At 43.2% G+C, this 19,988-nt stretch overlaps 1 protein-coding gene across 6 annotated transcripts in view; it reads left to right on the top strand.

The window, feature by feature from the left end:
* Window positions 1–19,988, top strand: part of TRIM36 (tripartite motif containing 36) — a 104,500-nt gene that overhangs the window by 78,407 nt on the left and 6,105 nt on the right. For 4 of the 6 annotated variants that reach the window (XR_014787690.1, XM_084833891.1, XM_084833892.1 and 1 more), the window contains exons 6-10: window positions 4,290–4,543; window positions 5,223–5,347; window positions 5,972–6,265; window positions 13,463–13,760; window positions 15,309–15,401. Coding sequence is in view for 5 of the 6 variants with exons in the window: in XM_084833891.1 (XP_084690017.1) it covers window positions 4,290–4,543; window positions 5,223–5,347; window positions 5,972–6,265; window positions 13,463–13,760; window positions 15,309–15,401 (1,064 nt within the window). In the remaining variant the exon portion in view is untranslated. The remainder of the gene's footprint in view (window positions 1–4,289; window positions 4,544–5,222; window positions 5,348–5,971; window positions 6,266–13,462; window positions 13,761–15,308; window positions 15,402–19,988) is intronic. The other 2 variants (XM_084833895.1, XM_084833894.1) reach the window with 1 other exon arrangement.

Genomic DNA, 19,988 nt, shown 5'->3' with positions numbered 1-19,988 from the left:
CATTCCTCGCCTCTAAAGAGGGTAAATAGTTGGACTTGAAGGGGCATCATATTTATTCCTCTGCTGCACTGGGGTTGAGAGTGGTGAGCTATCAGGCTGCAACGTCGCAGTATCAGCTGTTCCTATGGGAGAAAATGGAATCGATTTTGAATAATCTCCCAGAGGATAAACGGAAGTTGGCTTAAGTTTTTCAGGGCAAAGTGATGCGCCTCTCCTTCCACCAGATAAATATGCCCAGGCCCATGGCTGACTGCAACACAAAGGTGATGGTTAGCTTCGTAGCTTTAAGAAGGCATGCATGGCTTAGGTCTGTGGGTTTATCACAAGAGGCTTACTCGGGGATCAAGGACCTCCCGTTCAATGGGGAAGGTTTGTTTATTGCCAAGACAGATGAGGTGATGGACTCGGTCCAGAAGACTATGAATACATCAAGATGAATGGGTATTGGTCAACAGTCTTTTTATCAGAGGAAATCGTTTCAACAACTATCTTATAAACAATTCCATTTGCCTGCTGGACTTTTCATCAAGCTTCAGCACAAGCCACAAGATGCCAGTTCCAGGCAACAACATTTTGGAACAACTGTACAAAACAGGACACCAACAATAAAACATTGCCTTTGACCCCCTCCCTTCAGTTTTGTCCTTCTGTTTGTCCCCCTGTCTTGGGCACTTGTCTTTTGCTTTATTTCCCTGCATGGAAACAAATAACATTGGTGTCTTGGCGCCTCTCTGTTATACAGAAAGGTTACAGAATTTAGTTCGTCAGCTTCCCTCCAGACATTGCTATAAGAACCACCTTTCCTTCAGAGGTGTTGCTAAACAAAGTATATACCCTTCTGGCAAACAGAGCAGTACAGCAGATCCCAAAGCAACTGCTTCATGATGGATTATACTCCTGTTATTTTACTGTTCTGAAATGGGATGGAGGCCTTTGACCAGTTCTGGACCTCAGAGGTGTAAACTCACTCCCAAGCGTTTCCGGACAGTCACACTTGCTTCTATTCTTCCTCTGCTCCAGGATGGGATTGGTTCACATCAGTAGATCTAAGAGATGCATATTTCCACATCTCTATCAATGAGAGTCACCGACATTTCCTTCAGTTTGCAATCAGACCTGAGGTGTACCAGTTCCAAGTGTTGCTCTTTGGTCTCGCTATGGCTCCAAAGGTTTTCACTAAATGCATGGTTGTGGTCATGGCCCATCTTCACATCCAGGGAGTATCAGCGTACCCCTACACAGACGATTGTCTATTGGTGCCAGAGAGAGGGGATCCTTAGGGCATTGTCCCTTACCTGTTGCCTTCTATGAGACCTTGCTCTCTACATCAATGTAGAGAAGTCCTGCTTGACACCAATGCAACACATCCAGTTCATCGGGGCGACATTGGACTCCACTGTGCATTGAGCCTTCCTCCTTCATGATCAGGCAGCAGCATTGATATGCCTTACAGAGGCTTCTGGGCTTGATGGCAGCTGGTTCATCTGCATGTTCAACCTGATTTAGGATGTACAATAGACATGCCTGCACTTCCCCAAAGATGTGGCCGCAATGCTGACTTGGTGGACAGATGCTTCCAATCTTACGGAGGGCATCCCTTTCTCTCTGCTTTCTCTGTCTTGAATGCTGACAATGGATGCTTCTGTATTAAGCTGGGGCACACACTGTGAACCCCTGAAGGTTCAGGGGAGGTGGACCAATTCAGAGGCTGTTCTCTGTATCAACCTCTTTGTACTCTCAGCTGTTGAAAAGGTCCTGAGGACATTCGAGATAGAGCTATGGGGACGCTTGGTTAGGATAGTATCTGACAACACCCCTACCGTCTACTAACTGAACAAGCAAGGTGAAACAAAGTCTCCCCCCCCCCTTATTGAACCCACACTCTGCATCTTTCAATGTTGCATCCCATGTTGTATTGGACTGATGTCTATCCCGCTACATGGATGACTAACTGCCTGGCCAGCAGCCTCAGCCGAAACTACTTGGTATCTCTTGAGTAGATGGCAGCACTATGAGTAGTTTCCCAACTATGCTGCAGATGGGGCACTCTGGACATAGATCTGTTTGCTTAGGCAGAAAAAAGCAAGTGTCAACTTTTCTGCAGCAGGGCAGGTGTGGATTAGGAATAATTCAGGGGATGCATTTCTGTGATTGGATAGGTCCATTGCTGTACCTCTTTCCACCATTTCCTCTCCTCACTAGGGTTCTGACGAATATCAGAACAGACAGGACAAACTGCATACTGCCAACCCCTTGGTGGCCGAGACAACCCTGGTATGCTCTCTTCCTCAGCCTGTCAGTCAGGGAGTACATCTGCATCCCGTCGGTTCCAAATCTCCTGATTCAGGATCGGGGCAGAATCCGCTATCCAGATCTGTACACACTTTGTATGATGGCATGAGGAATTCAGTGACTGTTCCAGTTGCTTTGGTACTGGAGTTAGTCCAATGTATCCTCAATTCTGTGTGTAAGTTGGGTACAAGGAGGTTGTATGCCAGAAAATGGATGACTTTCTGTAACTTTGTGATCCTTCATGTGTTTGATACTGTTCGATGCCTGTTGCACCAAGCTCTACAATTTGTTTTATCCATTCACGAAGAGGGCTTATTGTTGTGTTCTTTAAGAGTATATCTAGAAGTAATTTCTGCTTGTCATCAGCTGGTGGATGGAGTTTCTCCGGGAGTCCATAATCTCAAGCCACTCATCTGACACCTGGTACAGGCGTGGAGTCTATCCATTGATCTGCAGGCTTTGACTATCAAGCCATCCAAACCCCTGGTGATGATGGCCTTTCACCTGCTTTCCTGGAATATGGTCTTCCTAGTGGCAATCATTTCGGTGCATAGGTTCAGTGAACTTTGCCCTTTGCGGGTTGATCCACCTTATCTGACTTTCCATTGTGACAAAATGGTGATCTGTCCCAACCTGACCTTCCTGCCTAAAGTTGGCTCTGACTTCCATCTAAATTAGGACATTATTTTGCCAGCATTTTTCCTTTGCTCTCAACTCCTGTGGAATCTACCCTTCACATCCTAGAAGTTTGATGGGCCCTGGCTTTGTTCAACTCACAGACTGAGAGTTTTCACAAGTTGCTTCATCTGTTCCTATCCTATGGGAACAAGCAACAAGGATTGCCAGTGTCATTTCAAAACCTCTCATGGGTAGTGCACACTATCAAGTGGCCTATGAATTGGCAGGCCTTCCACTCTTGGAGACTGTTCGGGCTCACTCCACCCAAGCGATGGTGACATTGGTGGCATTCAGCAAGGGGGTTCCTCTTCCTGAAATGTGCAGAGCAGCTACCTGATTAAGGCCCTCAACTTTTATCAGTAACTGCAGGCTGGATGTTCATGCTAGAGCTTACTGCTCCTTTGGACATGCTATCTTATCAGCTGTTCTACAATAGGACACCAACCCCACCTCCGGTAAGTCACCTTGCTACTTGCCCATATGTATGATGCACAGAGACTATGAAGAAGTTACTTGTGACTGTAGTTCTTTGAGTAATGGTTCATGCATTCACACAACTCACCCACTATCCCCACTTCGGTGCCAATGTTGATATCAAAGGCTCTCTTGGTTCTGAGGCTGCTTTGATGGTCTCCAGAAACTGAGGGAATAGGCAGGAACCTGCTATGGACATGCCAAAAATTCCTCAGCTATAGAAGGTTCCTGTTCAAGGCTTTGCAGGCTCAGAGCTCATATGTGTGAATACACAGATAACCACTCAAAGAACTACAGGTACAGGTTACCGGTCTTTCTCCATGTATTATGGTGCAGTGTCTCCAAGTCACATGTTGGGAAGTGGAGCGTGACTTGAAGCAGCCCTAAATGTCAGTAAAAGATACACTAGAACAATAATATTAATAAAGTAAGGAATAAATAACTATGCTGGGAATCTTACAGAAAGGATTAAAAACATTTCCCCCAGTTTCAAAACTTCCAGAAATTTAACATCTCAAGACTTACATTATGTAGTTCTTAGAAATCATTTTGGGGGAGTAAAGGCCAAGTGGAACTTGTCTTAAACATTTTATTCATCATTCTAAAGGAAAATATTTTATAATGCAAAATATTTCCAAATTTTTCAGAAAAAAACCAAATGTCCTTGGGGGAAAAAATCATTTTTTTTTCTGGGCCTTCACATCTTTAGAAATAGAAACTTGTTTTTACTGCTTAAACTAATCCAGCTACCCCTCTTGAAATTGTTCTGGTAGCTAATGAAAAATATTTTCGTAGTTTTCAGCATTAATATATATCGTGTATGTGTGTGTGTGTGTTTTAAATAGTGCAATGGTGAAAGAGCCAAGGAAGAAGCATCTAACAACTTTGACAAGTTGTTTGATGTTTTGGAAGAGAGGAGAACAACTGCACTCAGGGCTATTGAAGCTTCCAAAAACCTAAGACTGGAGAAATTGCGTTCTCAAATAGAAGAATATCAGGGACTTCTAGAAAATAATGGCCTGGTGGGATATGCCCAAGAAGTTCTGAAAGAAACAGATCAGTCTTGTTTTGTTCAAACAGCAAAACAGCTTCATGACAGGTATGTCATTTATTTCTTAAAACGTTCAGGTGATATATTACAAACCATGCCTTGCTCTTCACCATAGCTTGGATATAAAGACCTGTTTAGGTGTTATGTACACACATCTGGGTTTTTTCATTGCTAGTTTCTGCTGCAGTCTCTCATGCCTCTCACCAACCCACTCCTGTGGTTTGGGGGAACCTCTGGATTGGCATGTAGTGCAATGAGGGCAAACATATAAACTGGCAACTTCCTTATGTACCAGTAAAGTATTTTCTGTTCATGAATAGGATACTTTGAATCCAATCCCATATGTTTCGAGATCGTGGGAGTCATGTGCAGCTCTCATCCTTTTTAATTGGCTTGCACAAGAGAAGCTCCGGGTGGACTGAATCTCTACCTTCCTTAAATCTTAATTCAGTTTATGTGAACGATATAATAGAAAGTTAGAGTTTGATATATATTCACCTGCTGGTGGCTTCTATTCCATTGTAACACAGGAAGTTCAAAGGAAAATAATCTTTTGGTAAACAACTCATTTTACTAATTCTGAGACACTGGTAAAAAATTAAAGGATTGTGTACTTTAGCATGCTTGTTCGAACATGATTGCTATTGGTCAGAGTTATAAAAACCTAAAAGTTACCTCATTAGACAGTGTATACTATACATAGCTAGTAAACCTTTTCCACATACAGAATTCAAAAAGCTACAGAATCTTTGAAGTGCTTTAGACCTGCAGCCCAAGCCTCTTTTGAAGACTTTGTTATTGACATAGGAAAACAACACGAGGCTCTTGGAGACTTGTCTTTCCATTCAAATGGTAAGTTTAAGTGGTCCTTCCTTTTAAACTCATCAAAGATCTCTCTCAATACACATACACATGATTTCTCTTTCTAGACACAATTTGCTCTCAGTTCTATTTTCAACATTCTTCAGAAGTTGGCTGTTCCTCTATGACAATTATATCTTAAAGGGAATTTCTTAAGTGTAGTAAAAAACCATCATAGGGTCAATTATATATTGGGAAGATTTTGGAGGGAAAACAAATTCTTGGTATCTGGGAAGTAGATCATGCAATGTTAGGATCGAGACAGGCACTGACAACTCAGCTGTTTGTGTGTGCGTGCATGCTGGAGTTCCCTTTCCTTGTGGAATCAGTGGACCATTGGCAGTGAGTATTTGCAAGAGCAGGTGGGAGTATTCCTAGAGTTTAGTGTCTTGTTGCTAGGGGGAAGGTGAATGGTATGAGCAGTACTTTTGCTGGGTGAGGATGATGATTCAGGGTCAGTCAATTGCAGCAAGGTGTGTCATTCTCTGGAGTGAGGAGGTTCTCTCCCCCCTCCCGTTCAGTTTTCTTGATGCTTAGGCTATAACGCTACTTTATTTAAGTTAGTGAAATTAAATGTATTTTAAACCTAAAATTATTGTTATATGTTTAATTCAGGTGTTGATATACCAGAAATCAATGAGGAACAGAGCAAAATATATAACAAAGCTTTGATCTGTTGGGATCATCCACAGAAAGCAGGTTCAGCTGATACTTACATCCTTGAATATCGTAAACTTAATAGAGAAGAAGCTAACCCAGCATGGCATGAGACTGAAGTCTTCAGCAAGAGTGAAATAATATCTGACCTTGACACAAACAGCAGCTATGCCTTCAGAGTCAGAGGATATAAAGGATCTGTCTGTAGTCCTTGGAGTAGAGAAGTGACCTTGCACACACCACCCACTCCAGGTACAATAAGAAATTTCAGCAACTCCCAAACTGGTGGCTGAAGCCTCGCTATAAGAAAGGTGTGTGTGTGTGTGTGTGTGTGTGTGTGTGTGTGTGTGTATGTGTGTGTGTGTGTGTCTAAAGCATACCCCACTCCCAACCAATCGTAATATTCCACCACAATATTTTAAGTTCCCCACTCTCTGTCTACTTTTAACTTTGTACCCCAAGGGTTAGCCCAAACAGGGTGTTCCTACAACATTTCTGGAATGTGCTCAGACTAGAACTTCGGCAAAATTTTAAGATGAGATACATAAATAGAGGACATCCACCAGTAGTGCTTCTCTGTGTCTTTACTGTTTGAGCTTGATACATGGATAGTATTGTTAGGATGACACCCTTGGTTGACCTTGGAGGAAGGCAATCTCTAGCTGCTGCTGTTTATAGAAAACCCAAAGTTTTCTAGGCACTAAACTTTACAAAGATTAAAAACCAGTCCTTCTCTGCAGGCTTAGCATTTATTATTTATGAAATTTATAAACTGCCCCACATCAAAAGATATCAGAGCCATGTACAGTAAATTAAAATTAAAAATGTTACAGTGAAAGCAAAGCAATAAAACAATGGCTGGAATTTACTCATGAGTCAGGAAATGCTTGCCTGAACAGAAAAGACTTCAGCAAACGCTGAAAACAAAGTAGTGTTGGTGCATGCCTGATCTCAGTTGGAAGGCATCCCATAGTGTGGAAGCTGCCACACTAAAGGCCCTACTCCGACTGGCTTCCAAGCAAATTTCTGACCCATGTGGGACTACTTGGAGTGCTTCTCCAGAAGATCTCAGTGATCGGGCAGGATGATAAGGGAGAAGTCATGTCCTTAAGTAACCTGGTGCCAAATTGTTCAGGGCTTTATAGACTAGTACAAGAAACTTAAGCCTTGCCTGGTAGCAGATAGGCCAGCCAGTGCAGGGCCTTCAGCAGAGGTGGCACATGCTGATATGGAGTGGCACCTGACAACAGCTGGGTAGCTGCATTCTGCACTAGCTGCAGCTTCCAGACCAGCCTCAAGGGCTGTCCTACAGTCTGACAGATGACAATACAAAAGGAAACGGGTGTGTGCATGTGTGCGAAGGGACCAGATGCAGACACTGATTCTTAATAAAGTTACACAAATCTTTAATGACCAGGTGCAATGTGTGAGACAGTTCTGGAACAGAAGGGGACAAGTGGCACTTAGTTGCAGCCAAACCAATGAAATACTGAGGAAAACTTATGCTGAGTCTAACAATTTAGAGTTTTATTAATAAAGCTAGCACCTTGAATTGTGCCTGAAAGAGAAAGGGGGAGCTAGTGCAGAAGTCAGATCACTGGTATACTGGGCTCCTGATAACTCACCTCTGTTAAAGGTGGATGTCTTCACTGTAAACAAGCAAAACTTCTGAACGGTTTTCAAGGGCAGTCCAGTATAGAGTGTATTGTGGTAGTCAGGTATCAAGGTAACCAAGGATGATCACCAGGTCCTCATCTGATAGAAGGTGCTGCAGTATTCTCACCATTTAGAGCTGCAGTAGGGTGCCCCTCGTCACCATTGGCACCTGAGCGTCCAGGTGCAGCTGCAAATCCTGAAGCTGTCAAGAATGTGAATGTGAGGTCTGGGAGAACTATAACTGGGAGTCTCATGTCCCCTAACTGTTGTGGTCTGCTGACCGTCATTACTTGTTAGGATTTGATTTCAGGTGGAAGTAACAAAGACATTAGAAAGTGCAGCAGACACTAAATCATGTATGGGAAACCGATGGGCCACACTCTGCATGGCCTCTGGAGCTCTGGGTGCTGTGCCCACTTTCCTCTGCCCACTTTCCTCTGCCCCTAGCTGACTAGCAACCAAGTGGGAGGCAGGGAACAGAGCCATTTCCCTACTGCTAGTAGCAGTTGGGAAACCACAATCCGGATCAAGATCTCTGGGACAGGAGGGAGGTTTTAACTTTGCCTCCCTCTCAGCAATCATGTTTTTGGCAATCTGTATTAGGATTGCTGGGATGTGGGGAGAGATTTAAAATCCCCCTTCCTGATCCCATCCATTGATCTCAGTGGGAAGGGAGGGGAGATTTAACCTCTCCATCTTTGTGTGCTGAGATGTGGGTGAGTGGAGGGAACTGTGTGTGTGTGTGTGTGTGTGTGTGTGCACGCGCGTGCGTGCAGGCGTGTGTGTGTGTATGCGCATGTACACAGGCCCCCAACCCTTGCATGTGCACTTGGCCCTTCCTGTGGCTCTTGGGGCCAAAAAGGTTGCCCACCCCTAAATAATGGAAAACTCTGGGAGCATATTTACGTAATATTGACATAAAACATTAACACCTTTTTGGGGGCCAGTTTACACTAATGCTACCTTTTTTCGTCCCCTCTGTGTAGTTAGTGAACTGAATAGAGGCCTTAGGTGTGAAAATATAACAACAACTGCCTCTGTGGCCACACATTACTGAATTTCTGCGGTGCCAATTTACAGTTTCCCCTCTGTTTTTAGGTACTTGCGGTAAAGAGATGTGATGTGCCAATTGTAAAGAAGTAATTTGACATGTTGCTACCTCAATGCGCTGAATTATTGGACCACTTAAATTCAGAATAAAGAACGTACCATCTGATGCTAGTCAAGATAAATTTATTGGGGTTAAAAGGAAGAAACAACAAAATATGCTTTGTTTAGCATATCATACTTGCATGCCTGTGATGATGTCATGGGAACCTCCAAGGGATGGTGACAACAAAGATTCAAAATAACTTTCTTAACATGGTATTTTAGAGAGTGTGGAATACATAACGGATGAGGAAAGAGGAATGATTGAAAGGTGTGCTCCACTGGAAGCTGGCCCCAAATGGGAAGACTGGGAGTTTGAATCAAAGGGAGGGGGAGGAGATAATATCTTAGAACTCTAAAGAAAGGCTGTTAGCAGAAGCTACACAATGGTGAAGACAAAATGCAGTTAGGGCTGATAGCCTTCATCACCCGAGAGCTCATGCTGCTCCCTCTTGTTTCCCAGGCATGTGAAACTATGAAATAGATAATCCCATATAGAGTTGTAAAATTTCTGGAAATTTTGAAGCCGTGGAAACCCCCCGGGTTCTTCCCTTTTTACCCTTGGGGAAAAATAAAATAAGCAATACTTTTTTTTTTTTTTAGCACTTTTTACAGATCTAAAGTCACTTTTTTGCTTTACGACACCCTTCCCCAACCTGGTGCCCTCCGTATGTTTTGGACTTCAGCTCCCGTCACCCTCAGGCAGCATAGCCAATGGTCAGGAATGCTGGTGTTTTAGTCCAAAACTTCTAGAGGGCACCAGTTTGGGGAAGGCTGCTTTAGGAACACATATTATGTATAGCTTGGTTTGCTCAAAAAACTATCATTAAAATTAAAAACTTTTAAAAGTAAGCTCAGTTAGTAAATTTGTAATTATTGTCTGAATAAACAATAAATATGAATAAATTTAATGTATCAAACACGATAATTTTGTGAGCAAACCCAAGTTATACATAACACATTTTAGGTTCCTATTTTATGTCTGACCAGAGGTAACTTCAGGAAGTAGTCCCTGAAACAGCTGAATCATCCTAGAAACCTGGAAAAACGAGGCAGAGGAAGACTGTCCTATAGCATCTGTTCCTGCTTATAAGGAAGTTTAGGGAAATTCCTAAACCTGTTCGTGTTTCTAGGGAAGAGTTTCTGGTCTGAAGGAAAAACTATTGAGATTTTATTTAGCTGGAAACGACTCACATTAGGAATGGTAAGCAACCATATATAATTTAAGAACCTTTAAGCAATCTCAGCCTGTTACTTGAAGAGTGACATTTTACTCACTTTTGTAAATTATTTCCATTAACGAATATCTTATTTTTTGTTCATTTTGAAAGGTTGTCTCTTGTGGTGTTGTCAATCCCATCCATACGCCATAGGAATCAGGCTGCTGAGTTTCTTTTAGGTAGAGAGGGTTTATTCTAGAGACATTAGTTAAATGGTTTTACAGGTGAGGTAGCATTCCCTAGTGGTGAGGTTTAATTGAGAACTTTATTAAAAACTGTGGCAGTGAGTTCTATAGACACAAGCCTCAAAGTTAATAGTTTTAACTTCTAATAGTTTAAAAAATTTAATTTAAAAAAAAGAAACATAGGTGGGACAACCCACATGCCGTTCCATCACATCTGGTGGTAGTAATGGGATAACCTCCAGTGTTTCCTGCCCGTGTGGGGTTTAGATTACAACTACTAGCATGACTTGGAGCATTCCTAAATGTCAATCAGTAAAAGATTCATTGGATCAGTAATTTTAATAACAAGTGGAAGAAATAACTATGCTGAGAAGCTTACAGAGAGAATAAGAAAAACACACATTTTCCCCCTTCATTATTTCCAGAATTTTGACATCTCCAGTCTTTCTGTAAAAGTCTTATTACATAATTTTTAGAAATCATTTGAGGGGAGTAAAGGCTGGGTAACAATATATAAACACCTTGTCTTAAATATTTCATTCATCATTCTAAAAGAATATATTTCATAATCCAAAGCTGTTTAATTTTTTGGAAAAAAACCAAAAACTGTCCTTGGAAAAAAAAAAGCAGACCCCACCCCCACCTGAATTTTTCCTTTTTTTCTGGGACTTCACATCTCTTAAGCCTGTTTCATATGGCCCATTTTAAAAAGTAATTGTTTTGTCTAAGGGAAAAGGCATCCTTGTTGTTTGACATGATATTTGTAAAATCAAAATAAAAAATCATAACAATCTTGGGCTAACTCCTTGCACTTTCTAGTCAATGATGCATTGGAAGAGTCATGATGATAATAGTACATTGTATTACAGTGCCTTGCATAAGTATTCACCCCCCTTTGACTTATCCACATTTTGTTGTGTTGCAACCTGGAATTAACATGGATTTAATTAGGATTTCTTGTCACTGATCTACACAAAATAGTCCACATTGTTGAAGTGGGGGAAAAATCTACATATTTTACACAATGCTTTACAAATTAAAAACTGAAAAGTCTGGATTGCATAAGTATTCACCCCCTTTGCTGTGACACCCCTGCATAAGCTCTGGTGCAACTAGCTGCCTTCAGAAGTCACATAATTAGTTGAATGGAGGCCACCCATGTGCAATTCAAGTGTCACATCATCTCAGCTTACATACAACTGTTTCTGGAAGGCCCCAGAGTTTGTTGGAGAGCATATCTAAACAAACAGCATCACGAAGACCAAGGAAGGAGCTATCAAAACAAGTCCGGGATAAAGTTCTGGAGAAGTACCAATCAGGGTTGGATTATAAAAAAAAATCCCAAAATATGAACATCCCCCAGAGCACCGTTAAATCCATTATTACAAAATGGAAAGAATATGGCACAACCACCATTCTGCCTAGAGAAGGCTGTCACTCAGTGACCAGGTAAGGAGGGCATTACTCAGAGAAGCAGCTAAGAGGCCAATGGTAACTCTGAAGGAGCTGGAGAGATTCACAGCTGAGATGGGAGAAACCAGCTATGGGACAACTATCACTCAGATGCTCCACAAAGCTGGGCTTTATGGAAGACAGGCAAGAAGAAAGACATGGCTTAAAAAAAAGCATATCAAATCCCATTTGGATTTTGCCAAAAGGCATGTGGGAGATGCAGCAAACTTTGGAAAAGGTTTTCTGGTCTGCTGAGACCAAAATTGAACTTTTGGACCTTACCACAAAACCCTATGTGTGGCACAAAGCGAACATTGCTCATCACCCTGCGAACACCATCCCCACAGTGGCAGCATCATGTTGTGGGGATGCTTTTCATCAGCAGGGCCTGGGAAACTGGTCAGGATTGAGGGCAAGATGGATGGAGCCAAATACAGGGCAATTCTAGAGGAAAACCTGTTTCAGTCTGCCAGGAACCTGGGACTGGGGCAGAGGTTCACCTTCCAGCAGGGCAATGTCCCTAAACACACAACCAAAGTTACACTGGAGTGGTTTATTCAATTTTAAGACATTCAAGAACCTGAATGTCTTAAAATGGCCCAGTCAGAGCCCAGACCTCAGTCCGATTGAGAATCTGTGGCAAGACTTGAAAATTGCTGTTCATCAACAGTCCCCATCCAACCTGACAGAGCTTGAGCAATTTTGCCAAGAAGAATGGGCAAAAATGGCAGAATCCAGATGAGCAAAGCTGGCAGAGACGTACCCCAAATACAGCTGTAATTGCTGCCAAAGGTGCTTCTACGAAGTATTGACTCACAAGGGTGAATACTTATGCAACCAACAAATGCCAGTTTGTTTATGTTTAATTAACTTTTGTGCCACAATAAAAATATTTTGCACCTACAAAGTGTTAAATATGTTGTGTAAATCAAATGGTAAAAATGCCAATTAAATCCATTTTAATTACAGGTTGTAACACAACCAAATGTGGAAAAGTCAAAGGGGGGTGGGTGAATACTTATGCAAGGCACTGAGATTTATGTCTGAGAATCATTGGCCAGTTTGCTGCTAGATTAGAAGACGTACAAAATCTTAATCTGTTCATGCCTGGAATATCTCTGTCGGGTGTTTCTGAGCACAGGGAGTGGGATAGCAGTTCAGATTCTGAAGGAGAACCATCAGACATGGAGGTGGTGTTTTCCTAGGCTAGTCCAGATATGAGTAGGCCTGCTTCTCAGGTTACAAACATACAGATGGCTGAGCTTGAGGGTCCCTCCCCCTCCCCCTCCCCCGTGAGAGGCAGCGAACAGGAGGTTGACCTAATAGATGCCAGGCGCAGGCGCAGAGCAAAGAGAGAGAAGGCAGGGGCGGAACTTAGACAGTCTACCTGATTTGCCTTGTGTGACAAGCTGCGCTTATAGTTCTCACGACAAGAGAGGGACCTCCCCCCCTTAAGTTAGGCTAGCAAGACTGCCTCCCTCTTCAAACGGCGGCGGACAGCTCTCGTAAATTCCATTTGGATCCCCTGAAGGCATTCCTTTGTAGATAGAGAGTTCTCTAAGAATTTGCATCTGTATGACCCTGTGAAGTAATGGATTAAAAGCTGTAGACAGAAGCCTTTCGTCTGTGTATGTTTGGGCATTGAAGTGAAGTGGGGGCTAAGGGAATCGTGACAATCTCTGTCTGTCTGTCTGTCTTTCATAGATTTAATACTATTGGTGTAATCTTAAGAATTAACACTATAACTGAGTAGTAGGTATTGACCCAACTTACCTATTATTTTTCAGTTTTTAGTTTTCTTTTCGATGACAAATGCGGCTACAATAGTGAACATCTCATGCTGAATGCGAGGAGAAATGCTGTGGAAAGCAGAGCTGGATTTCCTCTCCTTTTGGGAGCTGAACGTATCCAAACAGGCTGCTATACTACCTTAGATTACATTGTTGGAGACACTGGTATTGTGAAAGGGAAGCATTTCTGGGCATTCCGTGTGGAGCCCTATTCATATCTTGTGAAAGTAGGAGTTGCATCTCATGCTAAGATCCAAGAATGGTTCCATAATTCTCGTGATCTAACTAGTCCAAGGTGAGTAACACTTTTTGTTGCTTTCATAGAATATTTCCTAAGTTAAATGGTTTCTTCTTCTAGATATTGGCCTCCATCCAAATAACTATGCAATTAATTATTCTGCATGTCAATGGAAAATTTGGACCTGTGTGGGTGTGTCAGATAGCAGCTCCCCATGCCCTTTCATCCAACAGGGAGTTTGAAAATCAGTTCGTTATGGCATTTGGATGGGGAGTGAGGGCTGCGATTCAAAGGAAAAGTAAAAAATTACTTTGGGCACACCCAAAGTCTTAGGCATGCCTAAAATAGCACTTCGGGTCCTGGCCATTGTGAATCACATATATAAAGATGCTTGGGACTGACACAATTGTGTAGGGTTAACAAAATTGTTAGGCTATTCTTTCTCTTTCTCCCCCCCCCCCCCGCCCCCAAGCCAAGCTAGAGAGCTGAAATGTGGTACAGATGCGCATAGTCCAAGTTGCCATGATTATAAGAAGTATTAAAATTGGATGATCATCTCTTTTCAACTTAGGAAAAAGCAAATTTACCCCCAAATACTTAACATACTTCCACACTACCTAGAAAACTGAACTTTCAGTACACACATAGCTGAAAGCACCAGAATAGTGTTCCCTAACTTGGTGCCTTCCAGATGTATTGAGCTGTAGCTCGCATCATCCCCACCCATCATGACCAATGGTTATATTGGCTGGGGCTGATGGGAATTGTATACTATAATTGTGTTGGTCAACAGATTTTGAGGGCATCAAGTTGTGGAAGGCTGCACTAGAGAATTGGGCACTGTTAGAGAAAATGATTGTTTCTAACTAGGGGAAACATGTACTGTCTTGCCTTATTCATGTTAACATACATGCTATCCTAAAACGAACACAGAATTGGTCCTAGCAGTCGTGTATGAAATTGTACTTGATTTAAAGAGAGGCAACATTCTTAGAAACACGTGGCCTTACAATGACAGGTATCTAGCTATTGTTTTAATTTGTGTGGTTGTACAAAATCAAATTGGCACTAAGTGCAACATGAAGTATTAAGCTCAGAAGTGCAATGCCGTGTGAGGCAAAAAAGAACTGTTGCAGATAGTTACTAAGCACTTCGCAGTAGGTGACACTACTGCATAAGAACTCTTTTTTCTTGCTTTTAAAATTATTTTTTACTATAGTGCAGACGTAGCTTAAATGAAGCAGAAATGAAATGCATAGGCGCATAGGCAGCAGTTCATTCACTGCTATTTGCCCAAATCAGTTTAAGCCCTTCAGGTCAATCCCTTGCCCTCTACTACCTAGAGGGGAGGCGTGGAGATGTGGAGAACAGGTCCAACAGCAGCAGCCTCAACCTCCATAAAATTCTCATTTTCAGCATCTGAAGAAACTGACTAATCCTCCTCCACTGGTTAATTATTCCCATTTCGTGGCTGCCAGAAAGTACCTAATATATACTTTACTAGTGCTGGCTGCCCAAACTTGTCCTGAAGCAATTATTCATAATGCTTGTTCTCCCTTTTTTATAGTACTGATAAGTGCCTTTCCCCCCCACTTTTTTTTAAAGATTACAGTTGCGTGATGCTATCAGGGAGAGAAAAGTCTTTCATCAAGAAGAGAAGGGCCAGAAAGAGGAGGAGGGGGGAAGAATGGAGAAAAGGTGGACAATTTTTTTTAAAAAATAATATAGTTTAGAATTGCATAATTATCAGAAGTATGGGGTTGTACTCTAAGGAAGTGCAGTTGTTAGTGGAGACATAGGGCAGTCTCCAGTGCTGCTCCACACTAGTGGGACCCACCACTAGTGCAATGGGAAGCTTGCAGATCCTTAAACAAATGGAAATGAGCCAAAACGCTTGTTTCTGAAATGGGGCAGGTCGGTGAAGCTCGCAGAACTCCACTGACCTGTCCAGTTCCAGAAACTAGCTTCCTGTAGTGCTAGTGGTGGGTCCCACTGGTGCAGGAGAAACAGCGGGAGTGCAGGAGCAGTATAGGATACTGCCCATAAGTTTTCCCACCAGGCCGTCTTACATTGTCTTTATTTAGACAGAAATATAATGCCTTCCCAACTGCACTCCCTTCTCCAGGTAGAATAATTGTCTTTGTTACAACCTCTGTTATATATGTACATTTTTTGCTTTCTGAAAATATCTTCTTTTGAGTTTACATAGCCGTTTTCAATTTTTATTTATCATTTTCTAGAATGCATGCTAGCAAGCACAAGCACACCATTCATTGCTCAAAGCAGGGATTTGATGTAGTCATAAAACATTCTTTTCACTTCATTATACTGCTGTAACTTTAACCTTTTACCTTTGGCCAGTGATGTTGGTTTTCAGAACATTCTGAATTGGAAAATTGTCCAATCCAAATTAGGTTCATTTTCATTGAACCTAATCCAAATTAGGTTCATTTTCATTGAGAAACTTTCAGTATGCATCTGAAAATGTTCTGATATCCTACAGCAGGGATGGGCAACTTGTGGCCATTCAGGTGTTTTGGCCTACGACTCCCATTATCCATCACCATTGGCTATGCTGGCTTGAGGTGATGGGAGTTATAGGCAAAAACATCTGTAGACCCCCAAGTTGTCCACTGTACATCTGCCTTCTTGAGTATATATAGCAGTATTAGACATACAATTATTGCTAGTTGATGGGAGAAATTTGTTTTTAAAAGGTGCACAGAGGTGGAGAGGTACAGAGAGCAGCCATTAGAACAGTAGAGGGCAGAGGGATATATGGTGGCAGGAGGCAGCTGGGTCATGGGGGAGGGGAGCACAACAGGGTGTTGGTTGCTCCCAAGCGGTCTCCCATATCAGAGAGCCTGAGTAGCCCTGGTGACAGCCCCCCTGGGTTGAAGGTACTGCTGCTGAATGCCAGGTCGGTGAAACAACAGCCATCCAGGACTTGATCTTGGATGAGCATGTTGACCTCGCCTGTATCATGGTGACCTGGTTGAATGAGACTAGGGGAGTAAATCTCTCCCAGCTTTACCCCCCTTGGTTCTCTGTATTGCCACAGGCAAGACCTGGGGGGAGTGGGGAGGAGGAATCGCAGTAGTCTATTGTGGTTCTATCCTCCTGTCCAGGTGCCCCATCCTGCAGTCTTCCAGTTTTGAGTGTGTGTATCTGAAGGTGGGTGTTTAGGACAGAATAGGGATTCTGTTGGCATACCGCTCACCCCACTGCTCAGCAGTCTTCCTTCCTGAGCTAGCCAAGGTAGTCTTAGGTTTGGTGCAGGAGTCTGCGCAGTTTGTTGAACTGGGGGACTTCAACATACATGCTGAGGCTGCCTTGTTGGGAGTGGCTCAGGACTTCATGGCAACCATAGGTCTTTCCCTATTAGAATTTGGCCCCACTCAGCAGGGCACACTTCGGATCTCATTTTCTGTGTAGGGTGAGATGATGGTGATTTAGAGGTGGAGGAACTTTCTATAGTTCTGTTGTCAAGATCAGATCACTACCTGGTGGGATTTAGACTTTCTGGGACTCTGAGCCTGTGAAGGGACAGGGGGCAATTAAGATGGTCTGCCCCAGGAGACTGATGGATTTGGATAGTTTTCTGATGGCTCTTGGGGATTTGCCTGTCACCTCGGAAAGTAATTCTGTTGAAGCCTTGGTTCATGTCTGGAATGGAGAAATGGCCCAGGCAGTTGACACAATCAGTCCTGACGTCCTTTCCCATGGAGTAGAGCCAAACAACCCCCCTGATTATCCAGGGTGCTTCAGGTGATGAAACAAGTGGGATGTCAACTAGAGCAACATTGGCGGAAAACCCTGAATGAGTCCTGTTAAAAATGGGCTAGAGCTTTTGAAAGCCTACTCTGTGGCAATGAGGGCAGCGAAGAAATTGTACTTTACTGCCTCCAGTGTGTCTGCTCAGAGTCATCCAGTGGTGCTTTTTCAGCTGGTCAGAGGCCTGTTATGCTGTGGCCCACAAGAAGAAGAGGTGGACCACTCGATAGTCTGCTGTGACCAGTTTGCGTGACACTTTGCAGATAAAATCAATCATGCCTATTCTGACTTGGATGCCATAGTCGATACAGGTCCAGTATATGTGACTTTGGCTCCTGCTTGTCCAGTTACAAGAGATACTTTTCAATTTGTACAGCCCAAGGATGTGGACAGGATCCTTGAAGAGGTGAGGCCTACCGCTTGTGTGCTAGACCCTTGCCCTTCCTGGCTTATAAAAGCAGCCAGGTGGGGACTGGTTGACTGGGTAAGGGTGGTTGTGAACACCCCTTTACAGCAAGGTGTGATTCCATCTTGCCTAAAGGAGGTGGTGGTAAGACTTGGTTAAAAAAAAACACCCTTCTTGAACCCCACTGTATTGGATAATTTCTGGTCGGTCTCCAATATTCCATTCTTGGGCAAGGTGCTAGAGCGTGTGGTGGCTTCTTAGCTGCAGGGATTTCTGGATGAGACAGAACCCTTTCATTCTGGTTTCAGGCCTGGTTATGGGACAAAGACTGTTTTGGTCACCATGGTGGACAGAATACACTGGGAACTGGACAAGGGGAGTGGGTCCCTGTTAGTTCTGCTGGACCTTTCGGTGGCTTTCGATACCATCCACCATGGTATCCTTCTGAACTATTATACAGTTCTGCACTACTGGACTAGTTCTGCAGTAGTGGACTTCTGCACTATTATAGAGTGGCTCTGGTCCTTGGAGAGGTGATCTCAGAAGGTGGTGCTGGAGGATTCCTGCTTGACACTGTGGCTGTTGGTCTGTGGTGTCTCTCAGGGTTCCATCTTATCCCACATGCTATTTAGCATATGCATGAAACCACTGGGAGAGATTGTCCTGAGTTTTGAGGTTCGTTGTGACCAGTACGCTGATGACATCCAACTTGGTCCTCTCCATCTAAATCCAAGGAAACTGTTCTTGTTCTAAATCAGTGCCTGATGGTAATAGACAGGATGAAGGCAAGCAAACTGAAGACTCAGGCTCACAGTTTGGGTGTAGTCTTGGACTCGGCCCTGAACCTGGATGCCCAGGTCTTGGTGGTGGCTAGGAGTGCATTTACACAATTGAGACAAGTGCGCCAGCTGCAACCATTCGTAGAGATGTCTGACCTGGCCATGATCACACATGCCTTGGTTACATCCCATTTGGACTACTGTAATGCACTCAGTGTGGAGTTACCTTCAAAACCTGTTCAAACACTTCAGCTGGTCCAGAATGCTGCAGCCAGACTGTTGACTGGGGCAGGTTTTAGGGAGCACACGATGCCCTTGTTACAACAGCTTTACTGGCTACCAGTCTGTTTCCGGGCAGGATTCAAAGTGCTGGTTATGACCTATAAAACCTTATACAGCTTTTCCCATACGAGCCCTTTCTTCTCATCCATGTGGGAACAAATGATACCGCCAAGTGGAGCTACGAAGAAATCACATCAGACTTTGAAGCTTTGGGAAGGAAACTCAACAACTTTGGGGCCCAGATAGTTTTCTCATCCATCCTTCCAGTAGTTAGAAGAGGGCTAGAAAGGGAATGAAAAATACTCCAGGTGAATGACTGGCTACGAAGGTGATGCCGACGAGAGATTTGGATTCTGGGACCATGGCCTGTACTTCCTGGAAGATAGGCTGTTGGCAAGGGATGGGTTGCAGCTCACAAAGGATGGGAAGAATGTGTTTGGCCACAGCATGAAGAACTTCATCAGGAGGGCTTTAAACTGAATCCTACGGGGAAGGGAGATGTAATGTTGGGGGTAACAATGGACGTAGGCGCATGCACTGCAACGGAGAGAACAGCTCTGATAGCGCCCAATAATAGTCTTCAGACACATGTAGGAAGAAAGCCAGACTATGAAGCACGTGGTCTTCGATGTCTATATACTAATGCCCAGAGTATGGGAAGCAAACAGAACGAACTTGAACTCTTAATACAGGAGGGAAATTATGACTTCATAGGTATAACTGAGACTTGCTGGGATGACTCTCAAGACTGGAATATAGCAATTGAAGGATATAACTTGTTCAAAAGGAACAGGAGGAACAGAAAGGGAGGTGGGGTTGCACTGTATGTGAAAAATACATATCTCTGCACAGAAATACAGGAGGATGAGCGTGGTAGCCCCATCGAGAGCATCTGGATCAAAATAAATGGAGCAAAGAATAAAAGGAACCTGGTAGTCGGAGTCTACTACTGGCCACCCAATCAAAAAGACAAGGATGAAACTTTTGAAAAGCAAATAGCCAGTGTTTTAAGGAAGCATGATGTAGTAGTAATGGGGGACTTCA

The sequence above is a fragment of the Heloderma suspectum genome, chromosome 2, assembly GCF_057233095.1.
Source record: "Heloderma suspectum isolate Gila_16-S chromosome 2, 16-S_ref, whole genome shotgun sequence".
NCBI classification, from domain to species: Eukaryota; Metazoa; Chordata; class Lepidosauria; order Squamata; family Helodermatidae; genus Heloderma; species Heloderma suspectum.
This window is presented reverse-complemented; position numbering and strand designations above follow the sequence as displayed.